This window comes from Carex rostrata, chromosome 10, assembly GCF_964058835.1.
Source record: "Carex rostrata chromosome 10, lpCarRost1.2, whole genome shotgun sequence".
Classification (NCBI taxonomy): domain Eukaryota; kingdom Viridiplantae; phylum Streptophyta; class Magnoliopsida; order Poales; family Cyperaceae; genus Carex; species Carex rostrata.
The window spans coordinates 12,556,569-12,576,159 of record NC_135927.1 but is presented as its reverse complement, the minus strand read 5'-3'; the positions used below and the strand labels follow the sequence as shown (position 1 = coordinate 12,576,159).

Genomic DNA, 19,591 nt, shown 5'->3' with positions numbered 1-19,591 from the left:
AAGAGACATGGCTCTGATACCATGAAACGTGAGAGAGAAAGAATTGTAGAATTGAATCTTTATTCATTTTCATGAATTGGAATTGTACAATGCTTGAATATATATATATAGCCCCTTTACATCTCAACTCATGTCTGTATATTACAACTCATCTAACCTCTAACTGTCTAACAGTAACAGTTCTAAACCGCTAACAGCATAACTGTCTAACTAACTTAGTCTTGGTCAGCAGTAGTAGACTGATCTCCTTTAGTTCCAAATCTCACAGATGCTGAGTGATAGTTGGAAAGTGGAAACAAATGTTGAATACACATTTGAGTAAAACATTTATACATAATTTACAATAATCTTATCATGATTTATTGCCCCTTGCATGATCAGTAGAAAACTTTTTGAATCTTTGATCGTTGTCATTTCAATAAATAAACACAGTAGATGCTTAAACATCAAGATGAGGCACATCTATAAAAGACACATGCACATAAAAATAATATAAATAAAAAAAGAATACTGAAAACTTCCACATAACTATACTGGCACACCATACTGACAAACCATACTGAAAATATATGTATATGCTCAAAAATTAAAAGCACCACTTTGACACACTGTACCTGCAGGGCCAACAGGATCAGCAGGCTTGGTATGCACTTTACACAAGAAGCTCCTCAGCGTCTTCTCCAACCTAAAATAATGTACCACATGGACATTATATTGTGAGAAACTTTTAAAATATGAACCTTCAAAGCACACAAATACAAAAAAATATTAACAGAAGAATGAAATTAAACCAGTATACTTGACAATTTAAATAATATTTGTGCTTGAAGGAGAAGTTGTATCTGGAGACAAAGCAACTCGAATTCCTAATCGCTGGAGGCAGAGAGGCGGCAGTTTATCTTGATAAGGCAAACCAATAATGATTTGACTGTGTCAACTCATGCATTCTGGAAATCACAAAATTCAGGATGAAATTGACAAATGCAATGGTGTCAAAAGAAATAATGATCAAAAGAGAAAAAAGTTTTATACTCTCCATTGAGAACCTGCTCCAATGCATCATCATCTGTCAAACCATTTCTAAGCATGTCACTTGTCTAGGGTTTGCTTGAGGAACAGAGGGGGGATGGCCTATAAGTCTGACCCGTCAGTAGCAAATTTGAACTTGCTCAACCGAGTGCAGCAGGGAGAGGAAGGGGCGGACTGTTGGCACAGGGGCTTCTTCCAGCAATGTACTTATGTTGGGCTAGAACCTACTAAATAAGAATCCTAATCCTCTTCCTGTTACAAGCCATCAAATCATAGTCCTACAAGGATTTCATAACAATTAAAACCTGACAGGCCCACCAGCCAGTGACTTGTAACAGGAAATGTGCAGATTGCTTGTATCAGAGAACCTTGACTTTTTAAGTAGCCAGATAACCACATTTCATGCAACAAAATACACTGATTAGTTTCCAAATACACCCGATAAAGCAATAACAATAAGAAAACCCAATTTATTTAATTATCAACGTCATATCCATTTGGCAAAAGCTTTTGAGCCAAAATCTCAGCATTTCTAACCTCATATTAGATTGTTACCAGATAAATTGGCTGTCTTAAATTTATGAAAATTGAAGCATATTTTAAAAAAGAAATCATAACGAAGTATAGTTGAAGATGATGTGGACTGAAACTTACTTGATTACTGATATTTCTTAGTGTTTTTATATCGCTTTTGGTTATGTATTGGTAAACTGTGTATTTTGTGCAGCTTTTGAACTGATATGCTGATATTTTGTAATTCTAACTGATATATCGTCGGCTGAGTTATAAGTTTATGCTTTAGAATTTTATACTTGATCGATCTTGGATTGTATGCTAGCGCTTTATTTTGGACAATGTTGTATAAACTCTTTTGTTTCGTAATGAAACCGGTGGTAAAATACCACTTTTGTCAAAAAAAAAAAAATACTTAATCGATCTAATTTCTAATAAAAAATTGGTGGATTTAATTCTACTACTTTTAGAAAAAAAAAATTGAATGTATTGTTATATTCTTTTTGTTAGTTATAAAAAAAGAGAAGAGGCCTCTTTTGTGCAACTTCGCCAATATTAATGACAACTGGAAGGCAGACAGATTCAACCAATCTTTATTAAAATTTGCATAAATGACTTCAAAAATTGTGTAAATCAAGTGCACTTGAATCTTAGATGCAAATTAAAGGGAACTGCAGATTTAATTTGATTTAATGCTCATCGGTCTGAAAACCCTTGGCCCCGTTTGGCAACATGGATTAACATGGATTAAGGTGTTGAGCTAAGGAGGAGATTTAATCTTGCAAAAGGAGTTGTTGTTCGGAAAGATTAACATGGATTAAGAGCTAAAGGAACTTAAAGGAGCCTTAATCTTGTCTAGCCGAACAGCACCCTTGTGATTAGAGGTATATGACGATTTTAATGAGAAACGCGGTTCGAATCCTAACTGGAGAAATAAAGTTATTTTGACTTGTCACCTCAATGGTCAACGCTCAGAAAACTTTTGACTTGTAATAAAAATCTGCAAGCCCACACGGAATTCTCCCATGGTATGAGCCACCTAATGGGCTGGTCTTTTATTAACTGGGTCTAGATTCTGTTTCAGTCACTTTGTCTTCATATTTTCCGGCCGAGAAAAACCATGGCCCCAAAAGAAAACAACGACCGGAATCAAAATTAGATCCCAATTGGATCTGACTGCATATGGTCTGAGAGACTAAGACTCCGAGCATTATTAAATATAATAATTATAACATATTCACGCGCGAATTCCTTGAATTAAACCGTTGAGGCTGTGACTCGATCGGTGTATATATACACAACCCAAGTAGCTCTCGCTCCAAACCAAAAAAATCACACAATAACCCATCTGAAGTTCTTAACCAGAAGTCCAGAACCCAATACGTAAGCTCTTTTTGCAACACTACCAACACAACACAAGATGAGTGTTGAAATCTTAGATGCTTCCACCATCTGCAATTTCCTCAATGATTCCGACTTCTTTACCAAATCTGTTGAAGAGCGTTTCACGGCCATCGATTCAAATCACGACGGCCTCCTTTCCTACACAGAGTTGGCGAGCGAGTTAAAGAAACTTAGGGTGATCGAGACACACTTTGGCATAGACGATGCTGTGCTAAGCAATGACGAGCTCGGGCAGCTATATGAGGGTTTGTTCGCTCAGTTTGACCATGATGGAAACGGGTTAGTGGATCTGGAAGAGTATAAATCTGAGATTCGTGAGTTGATGCTTGCCATAGCGAATGGAATGGGGTTTATGCCGGTGCAAATGGTGCTCGAAGAAGGGAGCTTCCTTAAGCTAGCCGTCGAGTGGGAGCTGACAACTATAGTCTGTGTCTAATTAATTAATTGGATGATTTTAAGTTCTTCTTCCAATATATATGTTTTTTTTTTTTTTTTAGTGACAGTTTTATTGTTGTATACGTGATGACTTAGAGAAGAAATAAATTTTGTTTTTACAAAATTATGTATTTTAGAATTTGATAACGAAAATTTAGTTTATGCTGATAAAATCAGTCTTACAAGTTCAAAAGCAGAGAAAAAACACAGTATATATGACTTTGATAAGAATCTTTCAAATATCAAATGATTCCCATGACATTTTTTTTTCACTGCTGGCTGCATAGCATACTTACCATTTTATGCATGACATACGACCACAAACATTTTGAATCAGATTAGTATGATTTAATAGAATTACTTCAACGTAACATACAAAGACGGATTTACTATATAATAATGAGGTAAATTTATCATTAGTTCTTTTTTCAAAATTTTAAAAATATGTATTGCAATTCTTTTAAGTAAAAAAATGCAAAAAAAAAAAATACAATGTAATTCATACAAAAATTACTTATTTGTACACCACATTTATAAAAAAGGAGGGATCAAATTACAATAATTTTTGAGTTACAACAAGTTACCACAATCATTTTCTACATTTTCAAAGTCCAAATCATCGATCCAAACCGTTAGATGTGATCTCTACAATAAAATGTTCTTGGAGACCAAATTTTATATTTTTTGAAATTTTTTTTACTATTTATTAAGATGAGTACAAAATTCAATGGTCTGAATTTGACTAGTTTTTGTACCTATCTTAATAAATAGTAAAAAAAATTCAAAAAATGTAAAATTTGGTCTCCAAACACATTTTATTCTAGAGATCACATCTAATAGTTTGGATCGACGATTTGGACTTTGAAAATATAGAAAATGATTGTGGTAACTTGTTGTAACTCAAAAATTGTTATAACTTGATCCCTCCTCTTTATAAAATTAATAACTGAAATAAAAGTTATAATTTACAATCTACAAAATATGAAATATGTATTGTGATTTTCATTGAAAGTTTTTTTTTTTTTTTGTCTCCGCTCCTGATTATCTGATACATTAGAGGTAGAACTAGAAACAGAGACATAATTAAAAAAGAAAATGAAGCAAAGATCCGGAACAGAAACCAGTCAAATAACCGAACTCGAAGAGGCACAGACCTCACCAGGGACCACAGAAATCTTCTTTGACTGTGGGTCCAAAGTGACAATAGAAATTGACCAACCTGCAGCTGTCGGTGAGAAAATATCCGTTCTCATATAAAAATAAATAAATAAATAAATAAAATAACCGTTCCACTAGGTAGGTAGCCTCGGCCTCGGCCTCAGTAGTCAGTAGTCAGAACCATGTTTAATCGGTGTCTTGGTCATGGTCCTCTACTCCTCTAGTACCTTGTATCGTCGGTCAAAAACGGGGAAAATAGATAGTGGAAACCGAATAAAAGCCTCAAGCGGCCGGCCGGCCCGGGGCCCAGCCCCAAAACGGAGTTCAGATCCAATTCGTAAAATGTCTCAGTTGGATCCTCCCCCGTTTTAAGCTGATAGGTATTTTAAAGCGGTTTCTCTATAATATAGCATGAAATACCAACACGTCCTAAATAATTCAAAGTGTAAAGTATGAATACAAGCGAGATGTGATAAAACAAGTAAAAGAGAATTTGGTGGATCCGGAGTCCGGACCATCCTTTTAACTTTACCCGAACTCAAAGCACAAATAATACTGCTCCTGCGCTTAGGGATGGCAATGGGCTGAGCCCACGGGTATTTTGCCTAGTCCAGGCCTGGTTTGCCCATTAAAAATCAATGGCCCACCTGCCTGGCCCAAACTAACGGGCTTGAAAATTTAGGCCCGGCCTGCCCATGGGTCTTTCCTCCAAGCCCAGGCCTGCCCATACCTGCCTGTCTGTGCCCATGGGCTGCCTTACCCGGCCCGGCCCTACCATGCCCAACCAACTAACAATATTTTTTTTTATATAATCAACAGTTCAGCACAAGCATAAATTAATAGTAAGCATATACTAAAAAATATATATCCAAGGTGAGATGGCAGCACAGCCCTAAGCATAAATTAATACTACGCAAAACAGCACAGCAACAAAAGTTCCAATACACAGCAAAACAACACAACAACAAAAGTTCCAGCACAGCAAAACAACAACACAACAAAGTATAATTTAATACTAAGGTAAAAATAAAAATTTAACAGTTACACATTATTTAGCACCTAAGCAACAAGCACTCTTCACCTAATTATTCTCTTGCTCCAACCTGCTAGGAATACCAATATCATGATATAGTACAAAATGCTAATTCATTTACTGTTTTACAAATTATAGTTTTAGTAGTTCATAAAAAAAGAGTTACCTCAACACCTCAACATCATTAGTAATTACAAAGCACTACTCTTCCTCTTCTTCTATTGCTCTGATCTGCATAATTAATTCAATTATATTGTTTAATAAAAATAAATTTGTATAAACTAGTTTAATTTCATCTATAAACTATTTAATGGCAGCAGTCATCAAACAAAAGCAACCAGTACCAACAAGGAGCACATCTCAAGAATACCTGAAGACCCCTTTTACAAACAAATGGCAGCAGAATTTAGTGATATGGATCCAAGCAAATTTAGAAAACAGTTCCAAAGTAAAAATAGAATGATTGCTCTAATTACCTCACATATTTGAATATTTGCATCGCCTCTGAATTTATCCAGAAAAGGAAAGCTCCAAGATTCTATCATTCTCTGTCAACAGAGACATGAAGACTATTAAAATTACTAAAATTTAAAAGATCCAAGATTTCAATAATCTTTACAAAATTGTGCTAATAGTATACAGCCAACAAGTATTTTGAATTAGTAGTTCATTTACAATCTATTGATTAGACTTGTCACTTGTCTTCCTTTTCATTTTCACAACTTGTAATCTCTAATTTCATGATATTAGACTTGGAAATCTCATAACTTCTAAAACTGCACAGTTCTTTAAATTTGCATGTGAAAAATGATATAAATGAAAACAGCTTGCATTAGTAATTTCATGATATATTAGACTTAGAAAAAATGATAAAAAAAGAGTTACCTTGACATCATTAGTAATAACAAAGTATTGAACCTAATGCTTGTCCTCTGTTGGCATAGTAGACTGAAAAGGAAAAAAGAACCTAATGCTTAACTTTCTGAAAAACAGTTTATATACAAATATGAGGTGCTTGTCATCATACATAATGCTTAACTTTCACAAGAAAAAAGGAAAAAGAAGAATTTTTTTATAAACAATTTATTTGAGTGTACCGTGTTATTTGTGTGATTCACTCAAAAAGGAAAAGGAAAATGAAAATGACGAAGTGTTTCCTCTCTTTTAAACAAAAAAGCCCTCTGGTTTTTCTTTACACAAAATCACTAAAAAAATACATAAATGATTGCCAATCTGAAAATATAAAGGAAAATCCGGACCATTTAAAAAAAAAAAACGTTTTCCTCCTACTAAAACGAAGTTTCAGTCCTCTGATTTAACCCATTTCTCCACTTCTGATTCAATTGGTAATGGCGTGTTGCCGACAACCCTACAATCAATTTATATAACTTCGAAGAAATAAAGGGTCTACCGTCACGAGTGGCTGCGGAGGTGGGGATCTACTACTGGCGGCGATTTGGCGGAGCGAGTGGCTGCGGAGCGGCATCGATCTGGCGGAGCGAGTGGCTACAGAGCGGCATCGATCTGGGGGAGCGAGTGGCTGAGATCTGGTGACTAAAATTCACTAAAATTCACCAACATAACTATAATTCGAATCAAAATATACCAACACAAAAGATATTATCTCTAAACATATATAATTCTAAAATAAAAAGTGACAGTTTAATAATATTTTGTTAACACATCAATCGCTATTATCATCTCCATCTTCTTCTTATGTTTCCTCTATAGAATAAAAAATTGATGCTGCACAATTTAAAATTAAAATAATAATTGAAATTAATATTTGATTTTCAAAATAATTGAATTAGAAATATATCATTTAAAAAATTGTATTAAGAAAAAATGGTTTGAATAAGATATACAAAATTGTTAAAATTTATATTCTGACTTTTCTATTAATATGAAAAAGGTTAGTTAATTAACTTTATTTCAACTATATACATGACTAAATGTTAGTTAATTCCTGGCTGTTTTAGAACTATATATGTTGAATCTGCTTAAATATGATGAATCTGCTAAAATAGAGATGCAAAATAAAATAACAAAGGCTTGAGAGTTGACACATTAAATTGACTCATATGCACCTGTGATCATTAGAGAAGGTGCAGCAGCTGCCATATTTTTTTTTTTGAAAGTCTTAATTAGTCTCAATTGTGTGTGAAATAAGAAGAGGGGAGAATGAGGCTTCTATATATTAATTTGTCTTATTTTGACAAAAAGTATTATTAATTATTTTTTTTAGATTAAAAAGATATTATGCATAGAAGGGAGACAAAGTGGCAGGAAATTAAAAAAAAAAGGCAATTTGCGACAGTGATAATCAATATAGCTTCCGCCCCAAATCCCAATGAAATAAGAAAGTTGAACCGTTGTGGATAAAAGAGAATTTGAAAGGTTTGATTTTGGAAAAAATATTTACCGGGTCAATACACAGATATCCGTTTAATTAAAAGTTGGATATTATTCGTATCCGCAAAAAATTGGATCCGGATACGGACGGATAATATCCGATCCATTAGCTAGCTGAGATCAACAAATCAAAAGGAACTGATTCCTTCGGTTTTGCATTGTGATTCATGGTAAAGCGGACAGCCGGACACGTATGATTCCTTCGGTTTTGGAGCGAAATTTACCTTAAAATTCAATAACCATTCAAATAAATAGATGAGTAAGGCTATGTTGCTATGGGTTGCATAAAGGGTTACGTTGCTACGGTTCAATATTTTAGTTTTCAAAATTCTAATGGTCGATTCAAACTGTTGATCTTGTTCTTCATATTAATATGTGTTTGGAGACCAAATTTTATATTTTTTGAAATTTTTTTTACTATTTTTTTAGATAGATAGAAAATTACTTGATCTAAAAAATTATGTATCATTCAGATATTTGATTTTTTACCTATCTAAAAAAAAGTAAAAAATTTCTAAAAAATGTAAAATTTGATCTCCAAATACATATTAATATGGAGAACAAGATCAACGGTTCGGATCGACCGTTAGGATTTTGAAAACTCGAATATTGAGCCGTAGCACCGTAGCCTCACTCTAGATAAATTATGTGTATGACTCACTGCACAATACACAAGTCACGCAAGAGTACACATAGGCAGACCTAAGACTTAATCAAAGGTGATTAAGTCGCTCTTATGATTTCAAAATTTTAATTATACGTATAAAAATTTAATTAAATTTTATCTTTTTTTTAAACCATTTATATATTATAACCACTCTCAATAAATGATAAATATTTAGTTGTAGTCTAATAATTAGGGAAAATTAGTTATTTGCCACTTCAAAACCTTCAAATTAGAAAAATGCCATCTCAAACTTTGAAATTGTAAAACTGTCACTCTAAACTTCATTAATTCATAATTTTGTCACTCTAAATAATTAATGACTAAAATATCCCTCCCCGTCTCCAAATAATTTGCCTCTTGTCAAACAAATACCTGAGATCTTTTTCATGCTAGTGTTTGAACTGCTTTTTGAAGATTTGATTTGTTATCAAAAGCTTTATAAATGACCGGGTTGACGAGCACTATTTCTTCTCCTTCACCCGGTTCACCAGCCGAATTAAAAACCATTAGCTGTACATTAAGCCCGACTTGAGGAGCTGCTAAACCTACCCCATCAGTCCTGAATTTATAATAACAAATAAATTACAAATAAAAAAGTAATTAAGTTCTTTCATAGAAGAGGAATGCTGTATATCTGGTCTATTGCATCTCAAATTAAATTGAATTTGGTTCGTTTCTATTTAAGTAATAGAATCTCCACAAAAAATGACTCTGGAAGAAAGATAACTACTCACTTGTACATTATATCAAACATCTCTTGAACAAGCTTCTTAAGATTATCATCAAAAGTCTTAATGCGTTTGTTCTTGGCTCTTAAAATCGGATCAGGATACTCCACTATCTTCAATGGAGACTCAAACCTTAAATCTTCCTCTACAAAACAATCCCCAGAAAATGCCAGAATTTAATCTAGAACCTTACAGAGTCCAAGAATTAGCAAAAGGAGCTTTACCAGAAGCAAATTCAGACTCTTTAAGAGAAAAAGGAAGGTCGTCGTGGCGAGCACGAGTGGAGAGGGACACAGTAGAGGAGGCGAGGGAAAGGCTTTCGCGAGAAGAGAAGCGTCGAGAATTGAGAGAGATTGACGAGATGGAGCGGCGAGAGAGGCGAGGAAGGAGCGAGGAAAGGCAAGCGCTTGAGGCTTGGTGAAGCCTCCCTGCCATTGTTTCTTTGCTGTTGCTCAGTGTGTACTGTGGCAAAAACCATTGCAGAGATGGGAAAAAGAGATGGAGAGGGGTATTTTAGTCATTAATTATTTAGAGTGGCAAAATTAGGAATTAATGAAGTTTTGAGTGGCATTTTTACAATTTCAAAGTTTGAAATGGCATTTTTCCAATTTGAAGGTTTTCGAGTGACAAATAACCAATTTTCCCTAATAATTAACGTTTTACTTTATGGTTGAAAGATTTTGAATTCAAATTCTAATCACTACAATTATATATTTAATTTTCAGTTACTTTTATCAAAATTTTCTAGTCCCGTCTCTGCAAAAGTGCATCTCACTCTACTCCCTGAGTCCCTGGATCCGAATTCACTGAACGCGCCACATTAAATCCGAACGCCTGAGTAGCACAGTCCCCACTCCGCACTTCCGCAGTGCGCTGTGCGGAATCCTTCAAAACTTCAGGAGAGGAAAATTTTTCATAAACCATAATTAAAAAAATAATTTTTAGGGAACCAATAAGATTACTTTTTTTTTCAAAAACCATAAGAACCGTGGGAACGCCACGGTCTGTGTTTTTTTTTTTTCCAGACCGTGTGGTTCTCACGGTCTTGGGAATTTTTTTTTTTTTTTTTTTTTTTATTTCTTCACACTTGCACGAAAATTGTCACAGAAGATCCGCAATTTTTTTTTTTTGATTTCCAGACCGTGTGGTTCCCACGGTATACCCAAATTGAAATCAAGACCGTGGGAACGGTCCGGTCTTGATGAATATATCTCAAGACCGTGGGAACCCCACGGTCCGGTCCCTATTTGTTTCCTTGGCACGATTACCTCCTGCTTCTTCCTTGTCGAGTCAGTGCATCTCTTCCCCATTTTTTTCATCTTCTCTCTTTTTTCTTTCTTCCTTCCTTCAGTTAAATTTTTTTTTTGTACTCTCATAATTAGTGTGTTTATTTTTTTTAATTACATAAGTTTGTATATTTTTGAAAGAGGAACAAAAAGAGCTTCAGATCTACAAATTTTGTTAGGTATGTATTTTATTCTTTTATTTTTGATAAATAATCTGCAATTATGAATAAATGAGTAGAATAAATTGTTTATGTAGTATAAATGGTTTATGTATAATTTTTTCTTTTTTGTAGTATAAATAGTTTATGTGTATTTTTTTTATTAGTATAAATGGTTTATGTTGTAATTGTAGTATAAAAAAATAGTTTATATAGTAATTTATTTGCATGTAGGTTTCTTTAGTGTAATTGTAGTAATTGTTGGATGATTTATTTATTTGCATGTTTTATGTAGATGCATGGTTTATGTGCATGTAGTTTTTTTTAGTGTATATGCATGTAGTTTTTTTTAGTGTAGATGAATGTAGTAATTTTTGGATTATTTATTTATGATTTATGTAGTAATTGTAGTATAAATAAATGGTTTATGTATAATTTTTTCTTTTTGTAGTATAAGTAATTGTAGTAAGTTTATTTTTTCAATGACGATCATATTTTAGATTGTAAAATTGAAAATGATATCGATTATTGATTATGAATTTTTTTTGTTCAGATAATGTCTCAAGTGATAATAAATTTTTATTATGGACGCGAAATTTCAGACGCACCGACCTGCACATTTCCTGTTACTAATTCAACCAGTCTTCATGAGCTAAGAAAACATATATATGTTAGCATTCATTTGCTCCCTAGTCAATTCGATCTGACAATCAAGGCTCGTTTGAACACGGCACCACCTGGCTCAGCAGAAAAATATCAGTTATTTAGCGTAGACGAGGAAACGATATGGCACATGATACTTGAATATGCCACTCCGGTACTGAATTTTAAACTTCTTGATTTAGTGGTTGAGTCAGTACCAGTTGATAGTCATACCAATTATGACCCATATCCGGGTAGTGTACCTGGAAGTAGTAGAGACACAACGGTGTCTAATTCACCCATATATTGTGATGACCCACCCGAAATACCGATAGTGCATGATCAGGCTGGAACAATAATTTTAATGCAAAAAAAGTTTAACCAAAAATTAAATTTCAATTCAAGAATTTAATAAGTAAATTTAAATCCAAACCGATATTGAACAAACACCTTTACAGATGCCGCATGTGATTGATGTTGTGCATGAGGCAACTGCAATAAAGATTCTTCACTTCTTTGCATTTCTCACTGCAATATAAATAAATACATACCAACAAAAATTAACATTCAATATTGACATGCATAACATGCAAACCCAATCAAATATTCACATTCATTCTATTACTTTACATTATTTATACTACATAAACCACTTATACTACTTAAAAAACAAAATAAACATAAACCATTTATTTATACTACATGCAAATAAATCATGCATGTACATTAACTATGGAAATAAATAAATCATTCAACAATTAGTACATGCAAATAAAAAAATCACCCAACAGTTACTACATGCATACTAAAAAAAACCTACATGCAAATAAATTACTACATAAACAATTTATTTATACTATAATTACTACATAAACCACAAATAAATAATCCAAAAATTACTACATTCATCTACACTAAAAAAAACTACATGCATCTACACTAAAAAAAATTACATGCACATAAAACATGCAAATAAATAAATCATCCAACAATTACTACATGCATACTAAAAAAACCTACATGCAAATAAATTACTACATAAACAATTTATTTATACTATAATTACTACATAAATCACAAATAAATAATCCAAAAATTACTACATTCATCTACACTAAAAAAAACTACATGCATCATGCATCTACACTAAAAAAAATTACATGCACATAAACCATGCATCTACATAAAACATGCAAATAAATAAATCATCCAACAATTACTACATGCATACTAAAAAAACCTACATGCAAATAAATTACTGCATAAACCATTTATTTATACTATAATTACTACATAAACCACAAATAAATAATCCAAAAATTACTACATTCATCTACACTAAAAAAAACTACATGCATCTACACTAAAATTATACTTAAACCATTTATTTATAATACAATTACTACATAAACCATTTATACTACATAAACAATCTATTCTACTTATTTATTCATAATTGCGGATTATTTATCAAAAATAAAAGAATTAAACACATACCTAACGAAATTTGTAGATCTGAAGCTCTTTTTGTTCCTCTCTCAAAAATATATAAACTTGTGTAATTAAAATAAAAATTACTCTAATTATGAGAGTACAAAAAAAAAATAGCTGATGGAAAGGAGGAAGAAAGAAGAGGGAAGAAAAAAAATGGAGAAGTGGCGTGGGGAAGAAAGCTCTCTGTCTCGGGTGGGGAAAACACAAATTGAAGGCCGGACCGTGGGATGCACACGGTCTTGAGAATGCAATTTGCCAAGACCGTTGGATGCACACGGTCTTGAATTCAATTTCAGATTTTTTGTGGCAATTTTCGTGCAAGCGTGGAGAAATAAAAAAAAAATAAAAAAATAAATTTGCAAGACCGTGAGAACCACACGGTCTGGAAAAAAAAATGATAGACAGTGGGATTCTCATGGTTCTTATGGTTTTTGAAAAAAAAATGTTAATCATATTGGTTCGCTAAGAATCTTTTTTTTAATTATGGTTTATGAAAAAATTTCTCAGGAGAGCTACCGGCTACGTATTGATTAAAAAAAAAGCTACGCGGCAGTACACCACGACCGTCCCAAGCTATCTTCATACGTGTCAGCCAAACACTCTCTTCCGTTACAGGCTGACAGCACAAAAATTTATTCAAATAGACCTGTCTCACATTATTATATCAACATACGTGTGGCTCCCACGTGTTCAACCCCCGTCTCAGTGAGGTGAACCTTGTGCACCGCTCTTGGTTTGCACATACTCCTGTAAGTCTTATTTGATTCTTGTGTGTCATTTCATGCAGAGATCCATATAAACTCCGGGGCCCACTATTCTCCGAACGGAAATCTCTTTTGTGGGACCAATGATTAGTGACTTGCTTACTTACAGTTATAAATAAAACACCACATAAAACCTCTGTTTTGTGAAATTGTCCACTAGTGTTCCCCGCCAAAATTAGCTTCCGCAAAAATCTCCCAGAAAATAAATTGAAAACCTCTTATTAAAACCCAGGAAGTGAGAGAGAAAAGGATAAACCCAAATGTCACTTATCCGATTCGTTCTTAAATCGCGAGTTTGAATCGTTGTTTCCTGCTCACAGCGATGGATTATCTTAAACTTATCGACGAATTCTCGAATTTTACGGGGCGGAGCACGGTGGTGTCGATCTCGATTTTCGCGGCGGTGCTTTGCTTTTGCATACTCATCGGACACTTGTTCGAGGAGCACAGATGGGTTAATGAATCTATCACTGCCATTCTTATAGTAAGCTCCCAGTTCTTTTCCTCCCTGATTATTTTTTTTTTCTCAAGAAACCTTCTCGTCTAGGATTTGACGACTTGATCCTCTGATTGAATGATAATTCTTTTTCCTAAATAAGTACCCTCAAATCGGCGATTCCTGTTTCTATCACTTGATAATCGAAACGGTACCTCAGTTCTCGTTGTCAATTTGAAGTGAGAGCAAGGAAATAGGCTGTGATGGGGTTCACAATAAACGATATGGAAATGATATTGTTCTCTAATTTAGTAAGAGGAAGGTATAAATCATTTAACAACTATTTTTAAGCTAACAAAGTGATGCTATGCTTAGCTGAATTCTGAAAATTGGATCTGAATTTATACAATAAGCTATAGAATTTTCTTTCGTGATGCTATGCTTAGCTCAATAAAGTGATGCTATGCTTAGCTAATAAATTGATGCTATGCTTAGCTCAATAAAGAAAGTTATATCAATAATTCAAACCTAAAGAAGATTATGGACAGTTTATTCTGGTATATGGTGCCAGCACTATCACAAATTCAGAACACAAAGGTCCACAGTAGAAAGCACAAAATTAACAAATAAAACACAGTTGGATAAACTAGGTTTCAATTGAAGCTATGATGTTAGAGGAAATGAGACAAATTGCACAAGCATCACTTGATTCCCATTTTTAGCGCAAAAAGTTTCGAAGTTTTCAGTTCTAAGTTTAAACTTTCAAATTTTCAATTGTAGACTTGGGGTTTGGTTTTCCTTCAATAAAATGCAAATTTGGAGTCCATATGCATACCAATAACTTGTTGTATACTTTCCCTGAATAAATTAGCATAAAAGCAGCACTCAGGAAGTTTTTGTAAAGTAGTTTGTTCGAAAGGTTGTTCAAAACCAAAACAACACTGATTATAATGTCAGGATCAGAATTGGAGAATTAATCTTTTCAGGACTAATATTGATGGTTGCAATTTTTGCATCCCCTTAAATGGTATATACAAATTCGGTTCAACCATGGTAAGAAATTGAATTGTGATAGTATGCTAATTTAGCCTTTTGTATGTCCATGTTACCCTTTCTATTTGCTATGGGAGAGATGAAATATGAAAAGAGGAATAGTGAATGCAAAGCATTAAGAAAGTGAAAAATCTGACTTTCTTGGTGTACATGAAGTATGACTGAATTCTTTTTGCCAGCAAATGAATTATTAGCTCTTTTTTTTTTTCCTTTTTAATTTAGGGAGGCATTGTTGGGGCAATCATATTGTTTACAAGCAAAGGTATGACTTCGCACATACTGAGGTTTGACGAGGAACTTTTCTTCATATATTTACTGCCACCGATTATTTTTAATGCTGGGTAGGTTTTTTAATTTGTCAATCAAACTTTTGAGTCATTTCATTCAATATTCAGAGGAAACAGATATTTCTTCTATTGAATGAAAATATATTTTTTCCTTGCAGGTTCCAAGTTAAGAAAAAGCAGTTCTTCCATAACTTTCTCACGATAATGTCATTTGGGGTGCTCGGGGTGTTCATATCATTTTCCATCATTTCAGTAGGTGATGTTACTCATTATATGATGCTCTCCTCCAACCTTTACACTTAATTATTTACTTCTGAATCTTCTAACTGGGAGTGCGAGCTGGCAGGGTAAATTTTTGAGTTCTTTAATTTCGTTGTTATTATCAAGTAATATAAGTAGATATAGATATTAAAAATTTTGTATCTTAATGAATACAGGATGGTCAATAATTTTTTCAATTCTAATGAGAAATCTGCATTCATCTAAAGCACTTTATAGGTCAGAGAAGTCAAACTTGTGCTAAATTTAGGAGCAAGTTGAGAATAAAGGACAAACAAAAAATTTAATTTGATCGCAATGACCAGTTCTCATGTCAGGCTACAACATTACTAATTGTTCTTCTCACATTATTAATAGGTTGCTGTTGGCTTTACCCAAAGGTTGGCTTTAGCGGGCTCACTCTACAGGATTATCTAGGTACATTACAACTTCAACCATGTTATCTTAGTTTTTGAACAAGTTGAAAAGCGTTGTTCCTACAGCACAATTCACAGAAAAATATGATTCAGATAATATGTTGCTTTTGTTTTCTTAGCTCTTGATCTCTATTTTAGCAACTTGTGTCATGTAAATAAAACTTATTATAGTTCTCTATCTTTTACTGCTTTTCCTGTTCGTGTAATAGATTTGTTATATTTGTATTTTCTTCCAGCCCTGGGAACAATTTTTTCTTCTACAGACACCGTTTGCACACTACAGGTAACTGGACATTTAATTTTGCAAATTCTCATGACCTCAAAAAAGATCTTGAGAAAATCAGTTCCATTGGGGTTTTAATTTTGCAAATTCTACATGGACTGCTTTCTTTGACACTGTACAAACCAAATATTTGAGAATGCTTAAGCCACTAACAAATTATATTTTTGGAAATAACTGATTGCACAATTTTAGGTGCTTAGCCAAGAAGAAATACCAAGGCTTTATAGCTTGGTATTTGGTGAAGGGGTTGTTAATGATGCTACATCAGTCGTGCTTTTTAATGCAATTAAGAAAATTGATGTTTCTAGTTTAGAAGGCCGAACAGCTCTCAAGGTTCTTGGGGATTTTCTCTACCTATTTACCACTAGCACCCTTTTAGGAGTTGCAGTAAGCTTTTATTTATTTTAAATTTCTTTCCCTGTACTAACCTGTGATGCTACTGAAATTGATATTTATTCAATTAAATATTCTTTCTTATTTGTGTTGCAGACTGGGCTTCTGACTTCTTATGGTCTTAAAGCTTTATATTTTGGCAGGTTGGCTGCCAGAATCGCCAATATGTTATTCATCACAGCTTAAATTTTCTTAATTATAGTTTTTAAACTAGTCTGAAAATTTATAGGCAAACTGATCATAAAATTTTGGAATTTTGTAGGCATTCCACAGATCGAGAAATTGCTCTTATGGCCCTAATGGCATATCTTTCTTACATGCTTGCTGAGGTCAATATATTATCATTATGACAAATCACCTTTTAGTTCAAATTGCGAAGGCAATAATATGCATTGCTTTACTATAAACAGCTGACGTATGATAATTCTATTGTACAGCTGCTCCAATTAAGTGGTATATTGACAGTGTTTTTCTGTGGTATTGTGATGTCACACTATGCTTGGCATAATGTGGCTGAGAGCTCAAGGATCACAACAAGGTACATGAGTCTCGTAGGTGTGATAACTCTTCTTTATATTCCAGTTATTAGGTCTGTAAATTGTGACAAAACAATCTTTTTGTAGGCATATATTTGCTGCAATGTCCTTCATGGCTGAAACTATCATTTTTCTTTATGTGGGAATGGATGCTCTTGACATTGATAAATGGAAAAAAAGTGAAACAAGGTATAAATATCATTTGAGTTCATTTATGTTATAACCTAACACAATCTCTAATTTCATCTTGAATTCTGTACTTTCTGAGTAATTTATATGATTTATGTGATTATCCACGAGAGTATGTTCTTATCGTCATATGGATGTACTCTTCATCATATTCATAACCGTCATCTTTTCATTCAACAAATGTGTTTTCCTATGTTGATAGATCTAGGACAGTGTTTGGCATATATGGTGTGACGCTATTTCTAATACTGGTTGGGCGTGCTGCTTTTGTGTTTCCATTATCTGTCATGTCAAATTACTTCAGTTCTCCTTCTGAGAGGCAACTCATTACATTCAAACACCAGGTTTTCTTCCATAGCATTTGTCTTCAATTCTAACACAGCTATATTTTCTTTCAATTTTCTCCAGATTGTGAATGTGAGACATTAATTGTATCAGTTGGGCACCCTGGATTTATACAGATACAACCAATCAATATATCAGTGAACTTGTCTCTTTCAAATTTTAATGCCTCTCTCTATTTAAATTTTCTTGCTGATTCAAGGTGGTCATGTGGTGGGCAGGTCTAATGAGAGGAGCTGTATCCATTGCTCTTGCTTATAATCAGGTATACATTTAAAATTTTCAACTGATGTACTGCTTGAGAAGCTCAAATTGATAATGAAGATTTTTAATATTTTTCTTACTTATTAATAAGCTAAGATTGCCAATTGATTTAAAGCGTAAGCTGATTGAGGAAATATAATTTGTTCATTTGTAGACTATTAGACTTGTCATATGCAATAATGTTATGATGATATTAATTGATAATGATAGAGGCATGATAGAGTTTGAACTGCTAGAACCTTTGGCTTGATGCCAAAATTTGTTTAAATTGGTTGGGCAATACAGCTTCATTTTTGCAAATACAGTTCACTTATTCAGGAGTAACACACGACCCCATTCATGCAACAATTGTCACCAGCACAATAGTTGTTGTTCTCTTCTCCACACTGGTATGATAATATATTTTTGCCCAAGTAATACTCTTGATTTATATACACGTATTAAACAAAAGGATATCTGAAGCAACCAACAGTACATGCATATCATAAAGAGTAATTATTTGCTTTGCTGATTTAATTATCACTATACATAATTCTTGACTATTAGAGAAACAAATTACTTGATTGATAAATTTAGGGGAAAAAAAGTATCCATTAGGTCAGTGCATCATCACGTATGGTTCTTCTAGTTTCATTTGTAATAGTACCAATTAGGGTTAACGGATCTTTCCATCTGACCTGATAAGCCAACTAACTTATAACCAAAATCTGAACTGGGTCGTGACAAACAAGCCTTGAGGGGTAAATCAAAGATATCATGTTTTATGTTGTTTTCTTGTATCAATATTCCTACAATGCATTTATGTTATTTATGACAGGTGTTTGGGTCTCTCACGAGGCCACTAATTACTATGATGTTGCCACATCGCCATCAGTCCGAGACGGGTAGCCATCATGGCAGCGACAATGGAAGTCCATCCAAAGATGATATGATTTTCCCATTTTTAACCCTGGATGATGATCCATCCTCTAGTGGCCTCCTCCAAGCGAAACAGAGTCTATCAATGCTGCTTGAGAGGCCGGTTCATACTATACATGTCCATTGGAGAAAGTTTGATGACGCTTATATGAGGCCCATATTTGGTGGGCCCGGGCTGAGGATTGAAGAAGGGTGATGATTATAAAAGAATACTGAGAGTTTGAGGCATTGTATAAAGCTTTTGAAAGTGGGCTTAGGCCGTGAACAGGGACGGTTTATGACGATGCATTTATTTTCCTTTCCTCGCTATTTTTTTAGTATAATAAAAAAAGCCTAAGAGCTTTATGTTCTGAAGATCTTGAGAGCATTGAGCAATTTGTTGCAATGGTTGTCACATAAAATAGAGAATTTTAAGTTTGTTCCTGGTATAATGAAAATGGTTTGAATGGTATGCCAAGCGAAGTAGAAATTC

At 33.6% G+C, this 19,591-nt stretch overlaps 2 protein-coding genes and 1 pseudogene across 4 annotated transcripts in view; 1 reads left to right on the top strand and 2 right to left on the bottom strand.

The window, feature by feature from the left end:
• The window catches only part of LOC144560472 (ADP,ATP carrier protein 1, mitochondrial-like), a 46,162-nt gene that overhangs the window by 10,097 nt on the left and 16,474 nt on the right, over positions 1-19,591 (bottom strand). The gene's annotated exons all lie outside the window — the stretch shown is intronic.
• On the bottom strand, positions 9,036-9,846 carry LOC144560814 (peptide deformylase 1B, chloroplastic/mitochondrial pseudogene; annotated as a pseudogene). Its single transcript, XR_013513488.1, has 3 exons — positions 9,604-9,846; positions 9,386-9,524; positions 9,036-9,210 (listed from the first exon to the last, which is right to left on the bottom strand). The product of XR_013513488.1 is annotated as a peptide deformylase 1B, chloroplastic/mitochondrial pseudogene (transcript).
• Positions 13,908-19,550, top strand: NHX3 (Na+/H+ (sodium hydrogen) exchanger 3). Of its 2 annotated transcripts, none has more exons than XM_078309678.1 (14): positions 13,908-14,207; positions 15,435-15,553; positions 15,658-15,755; positions 16,136-16,195; positions 16,431-16,477; positions 16,670-16,864; positions 16,967-17,013; positions 17,133-17,199; positions 17,308-17,408; positions 17,494-17,595; positions 17,798-17,939; positions 18,140-18,202; positions 18,507-18,590; positions 19,019-19,550. In XM_078309678.1, exons 1-14 carry the CDS (start codon positions 14,046-14,048, stop codon positions 19,313-19,315), a joined length of 1,584 nt encoding a protein of 527 aa, XP_078165804.1. In that variant the 5' UTR covers positions 13,908-14,045; the 3' UTR covers positions 19,316-19,550. The 2 variants fall into 2 exon arrangements, with proteins under 2 accessions (XP_078165804.1, XP_078165805.1); XM_078309679.1 differs by lacking the exon at positions 13,908-14,207 and adding an exon at positions 14,326-14,481.